The 18,847-nt window shown below is 39.3% G+C and overlaps 1 protein-coding gene across 1 annotated transcript; it reads right to left on the reverse strand.

Annotated features, from left to right (window-relative positions):
• Positions 1–5,837: 5,837 nt before the first annotated feature.
• Positions 5,838–17,541, reverse strand: LOC122662062 (peptidyl-prolyl cis-trans isomerase FKBP12-like). The gene is made up of 5 exons (XM_043857620.1): positions 17,347–17,541; positions 16,838–16,871; positions 16,599–16,660; positions 9,457–9,509; positions 5,838–6,069 (listed from the first exon to the last, which is right to left on the reverse strand). The coding sequence occupies exons 1-5, from the start codon at positions 17,432–17,434 to the stop codon at positions 5,968–5,970; spliced, it is 339 nt and encodes a 112-aa protein (XP_043713555.1). The 5' UTR covers positions 17,435–17,541; the 3' UTR covers positions 5,838–5,967.
• Between the last annotated feature and the right edge of the window lie 1,306 nt (positions 17,542–18,847).

Below are 18,847 nucleotides of genomic sequence, written 5' to 3' on the forward strand. Positions count from 1 at the left end.
CACCCTTGAACAGACAAGCATTCAAGAGAGCTGAAGCTTAATTCCCCAGGCCTACTAACAGGAAATCTTGGCAATGCGAGGAGCTTGTGGCAATTGTAAAAAGACAAATTCCGAAGAACGGGGAAGTTCCGGTTTCGTAGCAGCCCTTCTGGAATGTTTTCATTTTCCTTGGTCCTTACTACTAAACTCCGAAGAGACGGGAGCAATGGGAGGGTTGTCAACTTGTCACAATTTTCAATGGTCATTGACACAAGGCAAGGGAGTACTACTACTTCTCTTCCTTGAGATGGAACATTCAACAACAATCCTTCCAGATTTAGCATGTTAAGTAACTTCAGTTCTTCCAGCAATGGGAATCCTTGTTGTTGACCACCCAAGCTTCCATGATGATGATGATCATCATCAGTGCTGTCCAACTCCTCAACAGTACCCAAGTGTCGTACAGAATCCATTCCACTTAACTCAAGAAACTTAAGAAGTGGTAGATGCCCAAGAGGCGGGAGATGTTCACATCTCTTACAGTTTTCGAGTGTGACATGAACCAAATTTGGGAGCAACGATGACAAACCCTCCATCCAACTTGGAAACCTCATGCCCATGTAGTTGTTTATATCCAATCTTCTTATTCTTGCTGGGGGATGGAGTCCTTCTAGCACCTCTATAGAAGATGATGCATTTGCTTCTTGGATTATGTGAGTACTCTGAGACCAAGACCAAGACCAAGACAGGGTTAAAGAGTCGAGGTTTCTCTTTCTTATCAAATTGGCTTTTTTGGCATCCATTGAATTCTTCACGTTCTCAAGACCTTTTATGTGTAATGGTCCTCTAAGGTTGTTCAGTCCTTGTAACTCACTGATACCACATCCATTCTTATTCTTCCCCACAATGAACAATCTTAGTGTCTGGAGGCGACTCAACTGCCCTATCCGGATTGGCATTTGTCTTAGCGAGTCACATCCACGAATATCCAGGTGCCTGAGGCTGCTCATGGTACTCAGTTGTGCAGGCAATTTTTGAAGCAGAGTACAATATAGTAGTTTCAATGTCTCCAAATGTTTCAGGTTTCTCAAGGATTCAGGTAATGTTCTAATATTCATGCCATAGAGGTTGAGGTACCTCAAGTGTATCAAATCGCCTACTGAAGATGGCAGATCAATTGCTTGCAGGTTGGGTTGAAAAATAATTGAATTTCTGAAATTCAAATCTAATGCTCGTAGGCATCTAAGATTTGAAAAGTTGAAATGAGTGAGAAAATTGATCGTGTGACTTTCATCAAACTCTAGCTCCCAGGTGGCTTCAAGAAGCAGGGTACGTGCAGTGGATGCCATCACCATCATTTGTGAGTCGAACGAACGCCAGTCATGCTTCAATATTGACAGGTGACGAATATTATTATTATTATTATTCCCTTTACTAGGAACAATTAATTTATCATTGCTGCTAGCATCATCACCATCATCATCTAAGGACAAACATTCATTGTCCACAACAGAACATGCAAGATCATGGACTAGATCATGCATCATACAACTCCGTACATTGCCATCATCATCTTTACTTGCATTTTGGAAGAAAGACCTCCACAGTAACTCATTAAAAATTTCATTCCCAATGTCTTCCAACTCCATGTTAACTCTAGATGGAATAAAACCATTAGCCATCCAGAGATGGATTAACTTTTCCTTCTGGATCCAATGATCCTTTGGAAATATGGAGCAATAACCAAAACATTGCCTCAAATGTGAGGGCAGATGATGGTAGCTCAGTCTCAAGGCCGGCAAAATGGTATTTTCTTTGTCTTCTTCTGGTAGATCCCAAATTTCACAGTCTCTCACAAACTCCCATTCCATCTCTGTGTGTTTGAAGCGCATTAAGCCTCCAAGAGACTTTGCAGCCAGAGGTACACCTCCACACTTCTTCACAATCTCCTTACCAATCTCCACCAAGTTTGCATTCTCCACCTCTCTGCTCCCGTCGCCAAATGCACGTTGCTTGAACAAACCCCAACAATCGTCCTCTGAGAGTCCTTCCAAGTGGTGGGCAGGAACTGTGCCCATGATGGATGCTACTTTTTCAAGACGAGTGGTTACAAGAATTGCGCTTCCTTCATTTCCACATGTTAAACAAGATTTCAGCGCATCCCACTTGTCCTGATCTTCACTCCAAACATCATCTAATACAAGCAAAAATCTCTTCCTACTCAACATCTCACGAAGGTGGTTTTGCATTGGATCCAAGTCCGTGAGATGACATGGAGTTCCACTCACAGATTCTATGATTGCTTTGGTGAGCCTTTTTACGTTGAAATCATCAGATACGCAAACCCAAATTCTGGTCTCAAAATGATGTTTCACTCTTTCATGGTTGTAGACTAGTTGAGCAAGTGTGGTCTTCCCAAGACCACCGATTCCGATTATTGGATAAACCAGTAAATTTGGGTTGCTAACGCTGTCCACCAATACTTCAACTGTCTCTTCTTTGACCTCTTCTCTGCCATAAACTGGGTATTCAGCAGTTAGAATGGAGCTAGTTTCTCTTTCACTCCTCCCATGATCAACACTTCCTTCCACAATTCCCCGTGGGTTCAAATGAAATTTGGACCTCTCATCAGCAATATCATCAAATCTCTTTCTAATATCTTTTATTCTGTGTCCAATCTTGTGACGAAAAATAAGTTTTTCAAAATTGAAACAAGATAAGAAAGAGTGTCTTGCCTGGTCGTAGGTGCAGTTGCTGCAGTTTCTCATCTGCCCTGCTTCTTCTTCTTCTAATTGAAGTGATTTGGCCGCACACTCATCTAAGATGTCGTCCGCATCATAAGCCGCATCCTTCAGTTTCTTTAACCAACTTTTGATCGCCTTATCCTTGAATTTCTTCATCTCAGCATCTTCCGTTACATCTCTAATAGTAGCTAAGATGTCAGAAAGCCTTTTTATCTCTTCATCGACTCCCCATACCAAACCAAACTCTTGCCGAAGTAGAGAGTCAATATTCTGAAGAACAACTCCAAGAAATGCATCAACCATCTTTTTTGGCAGCCTAATTGTCTAATGGATCAAAGTTGATTCAGGTCTTTGATCGAATAAACTGGAAGGAAACTATGAATCTCCTCTCACAGCTCTAATGGAATGGTGGAAATATGATAGTATAGGAGGAGTCTTCACTAGAATTTGGTGGGAATGAGCAGCGAGAGTAGAGAGTCGTCTATGCATTTACTCTTTTTTCTTTCGGTTCACAATAATGGTTATAATGTTAGGAGCTTGACTTGACTTGACTTGTCCTGCTGCCAAGTCATGTGGCTGGAATTATTTGCTAGAGACCCCCACCACCCACAAGGATAGAAAATATATATCTTCAATTATTAAGAGGCAAAGCCGGCCCACTCCATCCTCCTTCCCTTCCTATCTACCAAACAGAATTTTTTTCTTGTAATTGATTATAAAGATCAGATGGATAGAAGGTAGCTCTTAGACCATCCGGTAATTCCATTTATATGCCCAAGGAGAACTATTCTTTTCAGTTGTAAATTACGCCAACTAATCCTAACTTGGTTAATATTTTATAGTAATAAAATTAGTTGTGCAGCCTTAAAAAGGAAGAAACTATTAGTTGATTAGCATATATAAACTTTGTTATTGGTCTAATGGATCTCTCCTATCTAGCTTTTGAAAGCAATCCTTGATAATAAAAATAGACTGAGTTTTCCTTGAGCCATATTTTCAGTCATCGTGAGGGTTCAAATGCGCCTGAGAGGATATGAAGAAGGTATTTTGGGGGAAATACTAAAATCCTATAGGGCGTTATATGAACCGAACCCTAGAATGGTGTGATGAACCTTCACCGCGTGGTGAAGGAAAATTTTTTTTTATAAAAAAATAGAAAGAATTTTTAATGGGGAGAGGGTGCGCCCTAAGCCCATATACAGAGGGGACAAAATGGTTGGCCCATGCCCATGTAAAGCCGTAATGATCACCTTGTTGATGCCTCCACATACACGCAAGGGCCATGCTCTCCGATAGAGAAGTCTTCCCCAAAAAACTTACCCATAGAAAAATCATGAGGGAAACTCAAAAAATCCTTAATCAAGTAAATAAATAAATTGAAAAAAAAATCAAAGGATTTTTCCATAGGCTTGATATATTTTCCTCCCCGTCTCAGCCATTGTTCTAGTGCATGGCATTGGATCGGGTATTGGTCACTTGCAAAACAAATACAATATCGATACGTAATCGAAACGGATCGGCTGTATCGAACAAAATTAGCCCTGTATCTCCTTAAAAATAGATTTTTTTGATCATTTTACCCCTTATTTGTATCGTATCACTGATACGATATCGACATAGTATCAGGATCTGCTACATACAAAACCGGTATCGAACGATATGATATCGATACTTAGAACCATGATCTCATTCGCGATCAACTGCTCATGCCAAACCAAACACTTTCTGAAGTAGGGAGTTAAGGTTCCGGAGTACAATTCGAACAACCGCATCAACCATCTTTTTGGCGGAAAATTATCACCTCCAGTTTGCTGACCGGCCCAGTTCCCCAGTTCCTCTAATAGGGGGATGGTGGATCCCACCCGGACAAAGTGTTTGGGCATGAATAGAGAGGTCATTTCAGCCCCCCTTTGTTAGAGAAACTGGGGAACTGGGCCGGGCAGCCAACTGGACGTGATAAAGATCCTCTTTTTGGCAGCCCAATTGTCTTAATGATCAAATTTCTCTCTCTCTCTCTCTCTCTCTCTCTCTCTCTCTCTCTCACAGTTATAATGGAATTGTGAAATTAAGACAGCAGAAGCTTTTAACTACCTTGAAGAATCTATCCATTTCGTCTTTAATTTTCCTTCTGTTCACAACTAGTGTCGGCAATACAATGTTAGGTGCATGAGCATGACTTGACCTGCCAAGTCATGTGGCTAGAATTATTTGCTAGAGACCCCCACAAGGATAGGAAATATCTATCTTCTATTATTGAGAGCCAAAGCCCACTCCATCCCCCTTACCTTCCTATGTACCAAACAGAACCTTCATGGTCCTTTCCTCTTGTACTATTAAATCCAGTACTTCGAGTATCGGTCACCTACATAAACGAAGCGGTATTAATTAGCACGTATCGTTATCGTTCGTATCAGACATATTTTTACCCCTTATTTTTTCTAAATAAATGATTTTATTATTGCTTTACCCATTGTCCATACTGTTTTACCTATACAGTATTGACAATGTATCAAAATCACTGACTGGTGAAACCGATACATATTGCCGATACAGACGATACAATACCGAATGTGAATCTAGAGTTTAGGCGCCACAAGCAACATCTCAGATGATCGAGATGATTCCACTGGTGAAAGATTATTATCCCCCCAACCATTTTACAACATGCATGTTTCGGCACCATAAAAGCCCCAAGCACCATAACAAAAAAAATACCAAGAGTGAACATGTTGTGGATTTCACTAGCCCCATATCACCTTTGGCCTTAGTGAATAACACTATCACCTTTTGACCTTTACCCAAATAGCTAAAATATTTACACTTATACACAAAATGTGGATCTGGGAGTCTAGGCATATAAGCAACATCTCAGATGAACATCAATATAAGATCAAAGTTCAAAGCAAAAGTTTTGGACATTCCAAATCAATAGGTGTATGGCTTCATGCCACACCTATGTAACCAAGGCCAACATTTATCCGCAAAACAGAGGTCTGGCAGGTGAAAAAAATTACCTTGACATAGGTTTTTAAAGCATTATGTCTGAAGTATAGGAAGAAAGTTCAAGTCATAACTGATGTGATATGGAATCCAAGAAAGAAAGAAAGAAAGAAAGAAAAAAAAATAGTTCACTATATCAACCCCAAAGGTGTTCACAGATCAGGAAGCTATGAAGATGATCCATTGTGTTATGTAAAGAGTGGGCAAATGATTGATTATATTGTTGCCAACTCAGAAAGGGTGATTACTGCACGCTTAAGACTTCAATTTCAAAAACCAAAACTGAGTTCGGCAGTATTCCCCATGCTGGAAATCCATTAGGGCCATATGCATAATCAGGAGAGCACTGCAAAAACAACCCAACAGGATTACAATTATCAGCAAATGCTCTGGTTCAACGATAAGGTGGGATCCAACAGGATTAGAAACTTAAAAAAAATACTCTGGTTAAACCCTTGGGTGGGATTCATTCAACAAAGTACGCTCAAAAGTAATGATTGTCTTCTTAAATAATTTGCTCTTGAGATCAGATCAAGGTTTCAAATCTCGGGTTTCGACCACCCAAAACCTAGATATGGTCGAAACTTGGTACTTTTTCCCAGCCAAATCAAGATTGTGGTTTCGAGGCCCAGAAATGGTTTTTTAGGACTGATTTTCTGTATATAGCCTATTTTTGACATTCTAAATACAAGGCATGAACTATTTTCACCCAAAAAAAAACGCACTCAAAATGGTTGTGGTTTTTGACCCAAGTGTAGTAGTGTAAGCACAGTGTACTTAGAATCATTGTTGTCAAGACAGACACTTATTTATGCCAAATATCATTTAAGTAAATGTTTTTTTATTTGTTATTTCATTTACTTAAGATATTATTCATAAATAAGCAAACACTTATTTATGCCAAATATCATTTAAGTAAATGTTTTTTTATTTGTACTAGTGTAAGCATAGGTTGACTTTTTATCCTTTTGAAATTTGATTTTTAACTATTTTTATAGGATTCAAATAGATGGGGTATTTGCTTATTTATGAATAATAGCTTAAGTAAAGGGAATAAAGCATTTACTTAAATGATATTAGGCATAAATAATTGTTTGGCTTGGTTTCTGGCATAAGTGTTTGCCCTGGTTTCCCACCAAGTCAAACTCCTATTTGGAATTTGATTTTTCAAAATCTGATAGCGTCATTGAGTTTAAATGACCCAAAATAGGCTGTATACCAAGTTTCATGACCAAACTAGGTCAAAACCCCACCAAAACCATCAAACAAGTTCAAAAAAAAAAAAAAAAAAGGTGCACCAACTCGCCAAGATCTCGGTCCAACTCAGTTTTTGGCCTGACCGAAACCAGGTCCGAAACCGAGTTCTTGAACCTTGCTCCTTGGTTGCCTTGGGCGCCTTGCCGCCTTGCCGTCTTGTTAACTATGTTCTCAACAACCTAGAAGAGCACAACATCATCCTCCTCATCCATAACCTTCTTCATTCTCTTGGAATCATTACTACCATCCTTGTCTGACTCGGCAAGGCACTTAACTAGGACAGTATACTTAGCCTATGGGCGCAATGCAGTGGCGCAGCAGAAGGCTTTACCAAAGACTTCTTGGACTTCGGATCATCATCCATGGACTTGGAGGAAACGGGTTTTATGTTGGGATCAGCACTTCAAGAGGGGTGAGGGCGTGAGGCCTTTTTGAAAAAGGTTCAAAATCAGAGCAGGATTCTATACCAGACTCTTCATCGTCTTCTCATCAGAGGATTGGCCATCAAGGGTAAGGGTGTCAACCGGTTCGGTTCGGTTCGGTTCCATGCCTTGTGGGTGTGACCTGAAACCGAACCGATACCCGAGTCGGTTTTGGGACTAACAACCGAATCCGAACCACCTCGGTTCAGTTCAGCCTCGGTCCTAATTCGGTTTCACAAAACGGTTTTAATTCGGGTTTAATTCGGTTTTTAATACAATATAATTCGGTTCTTGAATACGGTCCCATTTTTTATAGGCTGCTAGTTCATCCATTGTTGCTATTTTGCTGTGTTCTCATTTCTCAAGGAACTCCATTTGTATAAATAAATGCTCACAAAACCTTCAAGGAACACATCAAAATTATAATTCTAAAAGAAAACACATCAATAAAATCATAGAGAAACACATCAAAATTAGCTGTTTCAAAATGAATGACAACACCATCAAACCATCAAATAGATAAATATGGTTTTTGATTTGGGTGCATACGGTTTTGGTTGTTTTACTTAGTTAGTTACTTTATTAAATATCATTTACCCAAAACATATTAAAAGATATAGGGTTTGGGAATTAAATGGGTATTCGGTTTCCGTTTCGGTTTCGGTTCAAACCGACAGGTTTGGACATGAAACCGAAACCGAACCGAACCGAATTAACTTATCATACAGTTGAACCAAAACCAAACCGAATTAATTCAGTTCAGCTCGGTTTCGGGTTCGGTTTGGTTTTGACACCCTTAATCAAGGGTAGACCTGGCGCTCACAGTTGTAGGGGACATGGGCTTGGTAGGAGGCTTCTTGACAAAAGATTTTTTTGACAAAAGTTGGAGGTGTAACTTTAGCTTGCTCATCATCTTTTACCCTCTTCATCATCTTCTTCTGAATTTCAAGGATTTCGAGAAGTAGTGTGATGAGGATAAGATCCTACTTGTCTTTAAAAAGCTTCTGAATGAATGGAATCAAGAGCTGAACAACATGTCGGAGGCGAAGAAGAGGACTGCCAAAGAGAAAGCCATGGTTACTATGTTCGAGCAGTGTGTCACAGAGAGATGAGAGGTGAGGGTGAGCGAGATCACGAGAAAGGGCTTGTCGAGCTCAATTTGTTCTGAGAACAGAAAGAAAAACAATGGTTCTGTTTTTTGTTCTCAAAACACTTTTTGGACCAGTTCGTTTCATTAGAAAATAAAACCATCCCGGAATTGACAAATGCGATTCCACTCCCAAAGTGTTCCCTCATAACAAAAAAATACCAAGAGTGTTGTAAAACGGAACTTTAAGAACTCATGTACCAATGCGGGTTTTCATAACAAAAAACCCTTTCCTCAAGCTCTCTAAAGGTTGCAGTAAAATGACTCCCACCGTGTCCAGCATCCGACATAAATGTTCCTAACAACCTACTAAGACACTAGAGATGAGAGTTTAATGTGGTAAGTGAGAAAAGAGATCAGTGAGGGCCAAGTCAAACGAAAAGTGAAAAATAACTCCACCAGTAAAGTGACTCAATAACTGCACCAGTTTTCCTGAAAAAGGGCTTCAGTTTGGGTGGTTTGGGGTGCAGCAAGATGTAGAATGACCATGTTTGCAGTTTCCCACTAAGATGCAACAAAAAGGTTAACCAACAATCCATCATTTTGATATCCCCCCCGAGTCTTTCCCGCAACACCAAGATATCTTGACTCCTCCAATGGAAGAGAGAAAAAAGAAGAATAAGAAAAACGAAGGAGAACCTCAATAATAACAAAATCCAACATGAATAAATGTCTGGGTAGATTTTGCTTCATTTCTCAAATATTTACTACCCAAACCAAATTTTGAGCATTTTCAGCTACAAGGCCTACACCGGTACACCCAAATAAAAATTGAAAGTATTCATCACAAATTTCTAAAGTGAAATTAGTTAAGGGTGATGGAGATGATTATAATTCTAAATGACAGACAACAGAACTAATGTTCCAAAGAGCAAAATACCAAGATGCCAAGAGAAATGAATGTTACCTGAAGACGAGCAGCTTCTCCCACTTGCATACCCATCACACCTTCATCCCATCCTAAAAAATGGCAGAACCGATTAGATTAATACACCAAATGGAAGGTTTTAAAGCCTACAGGACCCTCCATCAAACAATGGCAAAAGAAAATATAACACACCATCGTCCAGGTCTTAATTACAAGGATCGTTTTATTATAGTTGATCAAAGCTATACTCTTTATCAGTATTGAGCGAAAGGTTATAGGTTTTGTATTACCAATTAATCCCATTTCAATAGTACCAATAGGCAGTGTGAAGAAGAAACACTACATCTAGGAATCAACAACATAAAAAAAGCTTTGTTGGAAATTACCACTTTCATAGTTGAAAAACTCGTCGAGATCCCGGCGAGATTTCAGAAATCTCAGAGATCTCAACCTTTTCAAGACGAGACGGTATACGAGATCTCAAACTTACATAGTTTTGGTCGAATTTACCGAAATTTCGGCAAAATCTCGAAAATCTCGGATATCTTGACCTGCTTGAGAAGAAACTACTCTCATTTCTTCTTGAACACTATGACATGGCATTCATATGTCATGCAGACAGAGGACAATGCACATCAGCTCCATCGGACCCTGAGTAGACTCGATCCAGCACGTCATAGTTCATATCAATAGACCCACAGTATTGTATTGTTGGGACATGGAAGACTAGGGTGTCTATGACATATGTATTGTTCACTGTACTTGGGTGTCTAACATGCATTGTTCGCTATACTTTGTAGTTTCTAGTTCAAGTCTTTAACTATTTCTTAAATAATTATTCAATATTATTTGTCTTCAATCTTCATCTATTATTGCATAATTTACTTGTTTTACTTGCCAATTATGTCTCATAGCACTCAAAAAATGTGTAGAATAGGCACAAGGGACAACAGTCAAACAAGATACATTGCCTTTTCAAATAAAAAATTCTATCCATCAATGTATGAAAGAATTTACTGAATCTCCCAAATAACTAAAAGGTAGCACCGACTAAAATTGCATATCATGATAAATCTAAAACTAGGGGCCCCAAGATACTTGTTTCAGATTTCTTGTTTTTCACTTCAAAATTAACCATGCAACTCATAGCACTAACATAGAACCAGCAACTACAGCCAAAGATGTGGGCACCAAAGAGACCAACAAAATCTTGAAAACTAAACCAAAGGTAGATCTGGAAAAGAGGCTGACTTAATTAGTTAATTGATGCAAGTCAATGGAGCTTGAAGAGGAGGAAGAACCAGCCAGCCAACCAAGGCCTTTGACCAGCTATTGGACCACTTTCATGGGCCAGATTAAGGCCCACTATTGTCCTAGACAGTCCATCCATGGGGGAATTGAGTAGATTTATTTAGTTTCTATTTTTTATCTAGGTTTTTTTTATGTAATAGTTGTTGCTAATTTTAGGACTCTTTCTATTTTGTCATTTAGCTACAAGTTAGATTCTATTTTGTATTTAGTTTCTAATTAGAGAGTTGCAATATTGTGAGGAGAACTCCTTCCCACGCAAGGAGGGATCCAGTTTCCGTTTATCAATAAAAAAGGGGCTGTCTGTTTATCAATAAAAGAAGAGGGGGGGGGGGGGGGCTGTCTACACGCCACCCCACGATTTGAGTTTTGAAGAAAGCTTGGCTTGTGCCTTGTGTGCTATGAGAGACAGTAATGGTGTCAGACTAAGGTCAGTGAGAGATTGACCAAGGCCATAGGTGAGAGCTCTTGGTCATATCACCCCCCCCTCTTCTTCTTTCCCTATTTTTTTTTTCTCTCTAACAGGTTTTTTTTAATTAATCCTGCAAAAGATCATCAGCTGAGAGGTACTGAGGCCATCTTCCTTCTCTGCTATTGTTGTTGTTGATCCTTTGAAGGTGTTTCATTGATCCAACACAGAATCAGTTATTGGAGTTCTATTACAACCCTGCAGCACTGCTCTTTTGATCTTCTACAGCAGCCACTTCAAGGTTGTTGGACAATGGCTGCCATGAGAAGGGGGATGAATCAGTGTATATAACTTTTTCTTTTAACAGCCCCACTGTACTTTGCAACTGACTGTCGACACTGACAATATCAAACACACGCAACCACTATGTGGCCAGGCATACAGTTACTGCATACCCATCATGCAGACAAAGCACTCCATATCCACACAAGCACAACCACAAGACAAAGTAGACGTGGTTCGGCAAGTTGCCTATATCTACGGAACAATAACTCAGTTGGGCTTCGTATTTGCTCAACACTCAACTACTTCTGTCAGCTACAACTGACAAGGGCTACAACCCCAGTTTACCCAGCATATAACCAAGAGGGTGCTACAATGCCAAAGTTTAGGTAGCTACAACCCTCGTGTCCAGCACCTACAATACAAAAACAAATCAGACTTATAGATGATGCCCTACAATCAAGCAGAATAGCCTAGATGTTTAACAATTTACAACCTAGCTAACACATGTAAATAGGGTTAAGTAGTAGAGACCCTTACAACGCTTGTCTTCGTGTCGAATCTTCGTATCCCGTGGACTCCAAGTCACCCAACAATGCTTCAATGCTCAGTGGAATCTTCAACAACCCCTCAATAATGGAGAACTTGAATCTTCAAGTATGCCTTGCAAGTGGGACCCTTCTTCCTTCTCTTCCTTGCACTAACTCATCAAGGACTTCAATAATGCTCACCAACCATTCAACCCTCTTAAATGGAGCTACAATGCACCTTGGAATGGTGGTTGGAGATGAATCAATGCACCTTTAATCACTTCACCTCTCTCTCTCTCTTCTTTTCTATATTGCTTAGGGCTTGACTACTCCAAAATCACCCACAAAGGGTTTCTAGAGGCAATTTGGGGAATAGTGCAAAAATTGAGGGCAATTTCGACTTAAACTGAGCAAGATATGGTAATTTGAAGCTGGAACATCTTATTAGAGCAAGGGGGGGATGGCCCGGATCATCTAAATAAATCATTGATTCCTCGTGATACCCCGTAATGTAATGGCTTGGCGGCACGGCCCCTGGCCATCCAATTTAACTTTGAAACGCGGGTGAGATTTAACCTATCCGATCACACGATCGTGCCGGAAAGAAAACATAAATCGTGCATGTAATGCACGCCAACCAGAAGGAATCTTTGCAGGTGTACCAACTGCACGCGATGCATCTAATCAATCAGGGATACTGTGGGTTGCAGCTTACGAAAAGACAATGCACTGACTAGTGAGGAGTGCCGCGATGGCATCTTCCAAGTCAGCGAGATCGTGCCTTGCACATTTTTTTTATGGCCATTGGATGTGTATCAGGTCCATCAATTTCAATCAGACGGCTAATAGGCCTCTGGAATCAAAAAACAATACGTTTCATATTATGTCTCAGGAAAATCCACCCAAGAGCAACCTTGAGTGAGGCTTCTTTGCTGCATTATGCCAAGCACGTGGCGGGCCTCCTTACACTTAGCCGCTGGAGCAAAACAAACCCATCATGCTGCCTTGGCTTATGGCCCCTGTCACGCACGCGCGAGGTCCGGCATGGGCCGGTGTGGCCTGCAGCCCCTTGCGGGCGTCCTGCTGCACAACTGCAGGCGTGGTCGGCAATGAGTGCTACTGCTGCTCTGCGCCATCGTGCGGCCGTGGCTACATGCCTTGGATGCCTACTATGTTGCTATGAGCCACATGGTCCTGCACCCTTGACCACCATGCCATGTCACCAACCACATGCCACATCACTGCCACCTCAACAGATTTTGCCACATTATAATACACAATGCCAGCTCATCATACATCAGCCACATGTATGGGGTTCCTCTTTGAGACAGTTTGTCGAACACGTGCATTTCGGAATGATTGTACAGAAACGACCATAACTCCCTCATCCGGAGTCAGATCGCCACAATTGTAGTTACATTGGAAAGATTATTTGATGCTCTACAACTCTCCAGAACAACTCTCCTTCCTATTCTGTGGCTTGGTCTGCTCAAATTGGCTCCAAAGCTGACACTTGTTGCAACTGCCATTTGTACACTGTACACAGCCCCAATGAACAGTGTTGACAACAATGACAACCCGTGCAACAACAAAGGTCACATAACTCTAGATCTACCCAACAGTTTCATCCCAGATTTTGAAGGTGTAATACTTACCTTGATCTGTTACTTCGATGTTGATTTCAGCCACATCCATAGGCTGCATATGGCTGTGACTGTAAGTTACTAATTATTCCCTCCAATTTCTAATTCTGTGCAAGAACCAACACTCCAAATCCAACCATCCATTGAGGCTGATCGTTCGAGGTATTCAGGTGGACCCAATCCATTTCCTTTGACAGTAATCTCCACTCCATCCATGATGCCAAACGGCTGCTGCTGCTAGACATCCATTAGTTACTAATTTGGGAACTGTGCTGCAGCTTCAGTACTGTTCATCAGTTGTAACTGAGAGTTGGAAGGTTTCATAGTGGGGTTATTATCTACTGTTTATATCAGTTTGAGAGTGACTTGACCTGGGAATCAAGGGTTCTTCATAGTTCTAAATTTGGGCAGCAAGCTGCCATTCTACTGTTTAGTGTCAAATCAGTCCCTAGACTAATAAGTCCAAACCTGGTGGATTAATTCTAGTTTCGACCCCCCATACTGTTGGCCTAATTCTTAGGCTTATTACTATCCTATGCTACTGTTTAATATGGGTCACTTGCTGATGCAGATCTGAAGACCTACTCACATAGGAAGAAATCCAATGGAGGAGGCCAAACCATGGCCTAATGTGTTGCTGTTTTATTGCTTTCTATACTTAGTTTATGTTCAAGTCTTTTGTTTTGTTTAATTGAACCATGATCCAATGTTGGTTCAATTTAAGTAGTTTAATTTTAAGTCTTTAGCTAGCAACTACATAAGTGGGTTCACATCACTTGAGTCGACATAGATAGATTTAAAGTGACTGTAAGTTGTAATTGAGTCAGTTGGGGAGCTGTCCCAATCCAACTCAAAGTCTGTTTTTGTTTAATACATAAAACCATGCATGAGCTTTCTCTCTTACCACGATTAAAATAGAAACTTCAGAGCTGCTGCTGCAACTGTTCTTCTCCATTGAGAAGCTGTGTGTGTGATCAAGGAATAAGGGATTAGTATTTGATCCAATCAACACCTTACAGTGTGAAACCCGGGTGGATCTATCTTGTGTTCTTGCTCTCCTACTATTGCTAGTTATTGATTCTTCATCCTATTCTCAGATTACAGCCATCACAGGTGAGTTCTTAATCTGAAAATACGGTAACTAGAACCTATCATTCTAGAAGATCTTATACAGCATATTTTATGAGATTAAGAAAATCTGCCGTTAAATCATCATGAAATTTGGATCACATGTTCAAATACCGTAATGGTGAACTCGATTCAAATTTGACCTAATTCTGACAGTTGGATCTTGAGTTATTTTATATTTCCAATTCTATCCCTACCTCCATTAGAGCTACTATTTAGGTCAATCCGCACTTGAGTTCAATTCTGTTTTCATGAGCCTAATAGGTTAAACTATATCTAAAATCCAATCTAATTTTCATTCCCAAACCCTAATTTCTGACTATAAATTACTGTTTTACTCCTATTCCTATTGGCACTAGGAATTGCCCATAGCTACCGTTTTAACCATATAATTTGGCTGAAACTTTCACCAAACCTCCACGCCCTATTTGTCACACTTGAATGCACTTACAGCTCTATTCAACCACATGCTTTTGTTTTATCTTAAATCATCCTAATCTGAACTTTTCCTTTGAGTAAAAAATTTTGTTTTGGCTACTAATTTGAACACTCAAACAAGTATTGCATTACTTGTTGTATCACAGTGCCCATCGATCCTGTTACAGGGTTGGGTATTTACTTACTATTTTCGTGAAATTAGCCCCATCATCAATCCACTTCGAGCATCTGACATTGTGCCTCACAAAATTAACAAGATCAAATATCTACGTATGTCATACACTATATTAGCACTTACATACAAATCTCTGTGAATTCTTGAAAGCAACCGAAACAATGGCTTGACAACAATATAATATCAGCAACCTTGATCCTTAAATCATTGACATCCAACCAAAGTAAAAAAAAACTTTGGCACTGGGGAATAAAAATAACAACAATCCAGTCATCTAATGTCTGCTATCATGCCCTCCTCCTAAATCTATAAGCATTCCAGTTTTTTCGTTTCACTCCGTGCAAGCAACATTGTATATAAGGAGGACCTCTGCCTCTTTCTCTATTCCTTCCCCTCTTTCTTTTTGTAATACTCTTTTGACTGTTGCAGTGAGGCAGCTGAACATCACAACTAGTTGTGATTGACTCCTCAGCTAGGAAATCAATTATTGAAGCCTTATGCAATTTCAACCAATCACAAACCAAACCCTACCACTGTTGTGACAATAAAACAACACTTTAAGGTTTAGACAGTCCACCTTAATATATTTCGGCGCACTCAGTGCACAAGGCTCCCGCCACTGCGGGGTTTGGGGAGGGTCATAATGTATGAAGCCTTACCCTTGCTTTCGCAGAGAGGCTATTCCCATCTTAATATATTTTCAATGCTCAATATTCTTAGATTCTATGAAGCAACCTCCCTCCCCATACTAACACCATTTTTTACAGGGACTCTAAAGTTAACCACATGCCATAAGCTTTCAAGGAACAGCTTCCATAAGTTACACTGGTAACAAAACTTACTAACACAACACCTAAATACCAATAAACTACCAACACCATCACTCCTGTTTGAAACATACAAACATAAAGCAAATTTTTGACACTCAGAACCTTGCACTACTAGAGCAACAAAATAAAATCCAATAAAGCAAGACCATGGATTAAATTAAAAGATAAACAACAATAAACACAATAACGCACAAGGAGTTATAGTAAGAAATGCCTAGTATGGAACAAGTCATGTATGACATCAATTTAAAAACAATATTCATAGTTTAAAATATTGCAAGCCTTTCAAGAATCAGTAAATCAAATTGCAGTAACATACAGGATTACATATAATTGCGAGAGAAACCATGCCAACGAATTATACCATAGGTGGAAAGTTACTACTGAGAACATCTTGATGAAACATAACTACAGTCTGAGAGAGTACAGTACAGTTACCTTTAATAACCGAACCTTGCGCAATTTTAAACGAGAAAGGGTTCTGCCCAGGATCCTTTGTGCTAAAAGTACAAATATAGAAATGAGAACAAAAACAAACGGGATGCAAATAGCACTGAATTCCTTCGTAGATTGGAAGGATTAGAAAAACGAAAAAAAAAAAAAAACAAATAATCACTATTTGAATGATGGAAGAAATTAAGAAAAGAAGAAGATGAAGAAAGCAAGAAACTCCTAACCTCCAAAACTTCTGAGAGAGATCACCGTTTTTACCTACATTAAGCAACAGAGCAAAATAAAATCGTGCAATAAGAATGCACACACAGAACGGGATGAAATGCAATTCACTGATAAGAAATTATGTTTTGAGGAACACAAATAAAAAAAAATTAAAAAAAATATTCTATTGGGGAATCCCCTTTGAACTTTCTACAACCATGTGAGATGAACTTGTATTCTTTGGCTAACTAGGTTTGTCCAGCACGCTTCTGAGAAACAATGAAGCAAACTTATCATTTTGACTTCCCCAACATCTTACGGTCTGTCACTGATTTTATCCATTTTTGCAAGAACGAAATCATTTATTTAATCCACAGGAACAAACAACTGAATTCGATGTTGTAACAAAAAAAATTGGGTTTTTAAGTAACTTTTTAAGGAAGAAAACACAAACTGCAATAACAGTAACGAACTTGGAATCGACAGGAAAAGGAGAAAAAAATTTGCAGAGTCGGAAAGATGTGCAAACCAAATCCTGTGCACTGGACGGTGACGGTCTGACCAGGAACAGGTTTGGGACCAGTTCCAGCCCTCAACACTTGCTTCTCCACTCCCATTGCCCCGGCTCCCTGCTGCTACAACTGCTGCTGATGATGATGATACAGCGTTTTGATTCCCTTCCCCTGAATTCTGAAAACAGCTCTTGATCTTTTTGTCGTCTCGCAAATCTCGCAGAGCGTGCCCATTTATATGACGCTATAATTTTCACTTGCGGAGGAAAAGGTCTCAATTTGGGATCAAAACCAGGAACCGGATCGAAATCGAATCAACCAGGAAGAAAAGGAATCGACCTACCTTTTAAGTAATTGATTAAACTCTGGCCCTTATTGACCAGGTTGGTTTAATTGACCTTGGCAGTCCTTATTTTTGCCACTTTAGGGCTAGGTAAGGCGGAGTTAACCATTTAACCGTATGTATGATATTATTATGTATGATAGTGTATTTTATATTTACATGCACAATGTAAGGTCAGCTCAGCTCGAGCTCAACCTGGTGAAAATCTCAACCCTAGCCACTCTTGCTGAAAAGCCCAACCTATGCCGTGTCAGACTCAGGCTGCATCCCTATATTTAAATGATTTTACATTGGTCCACATGTTCATTTAACTTAAGGATGTAAACGGATCGAATTCGGTCGGATAGTGGCATTATCATATTCACTTCCCTATATTCGGACAAATTCGAATAATATCCTATTAGTTTTCAGATGGATTCGGATAGTTTCCGAATAGTGATTTCTTGAATACGGATTCTCCTAAATGGATATGAACTCAAATCGAACATGAATTTTCTACTATCCGTTGACATCTTTATCGTTTTGTTGATGAGGGTAAAGGTTGAGACTTGAGAGTTCATCAACTACCCTTTCTTTTAATCTTCTTAGTCTTTGATTTTCTTGTCTTTTTATTTTTGATTTTATCTTGTATTTATTTTAATAGATATGTGATTTCATGTATCAAAATGCATAAAATAATATATAAACCAATAGAAAATCTAGAAAAAGAATCACATTATCTTAATTTATAAAATTATTATAAAATAAGTAAACAAAATCCACTAAGGTAACTTAGCCGAATATACAGACACAAAGATATATTTCAAACATTTTATTACTGTCAGATTGCTAAACGAATCGGATAATAATCAATCGGATAGGAAGATTATCATATTCATAGCCGATTAATTTTCGGATGGATTTCAATTCTCCTAAATGGATACGAACACGGATTAAATAAAAATTTTTTGAATATCCGTTGACATCCTTAATTTAACTTGGAAACACAAATGGAGAATTTGTTCCTCAGAATTTCTATAATAAGCTAAAAGTTTATTCTAGATATTTCCCATTCTCAAGAAAAGGAATAGGAATCAGAAGTGATACCAAACACGATTATTTGGAGCCAGAACGAGTTCTGACCCAAAAATGTATTGCAGACTTCTTAGAAGCCATACAAAGGGACCCTAAGGATA

The sequence above is a fragment of the Telopea speciosissima genome, chromosome 5, assembly GCF_018873765.1.
Source record: "Telopea speciosissima isolate NSW1024214 ecotype Mountain lineage chromosome 5, Tspe_v1, whole genome shotgun sequence".
Taxonomy (NCBI): Eukaryota; Viridiplantae; Streptophyta; class Magnoliopsida; order Proteales; family Proteaceae; genus Telopea; species Telopea speciosissima.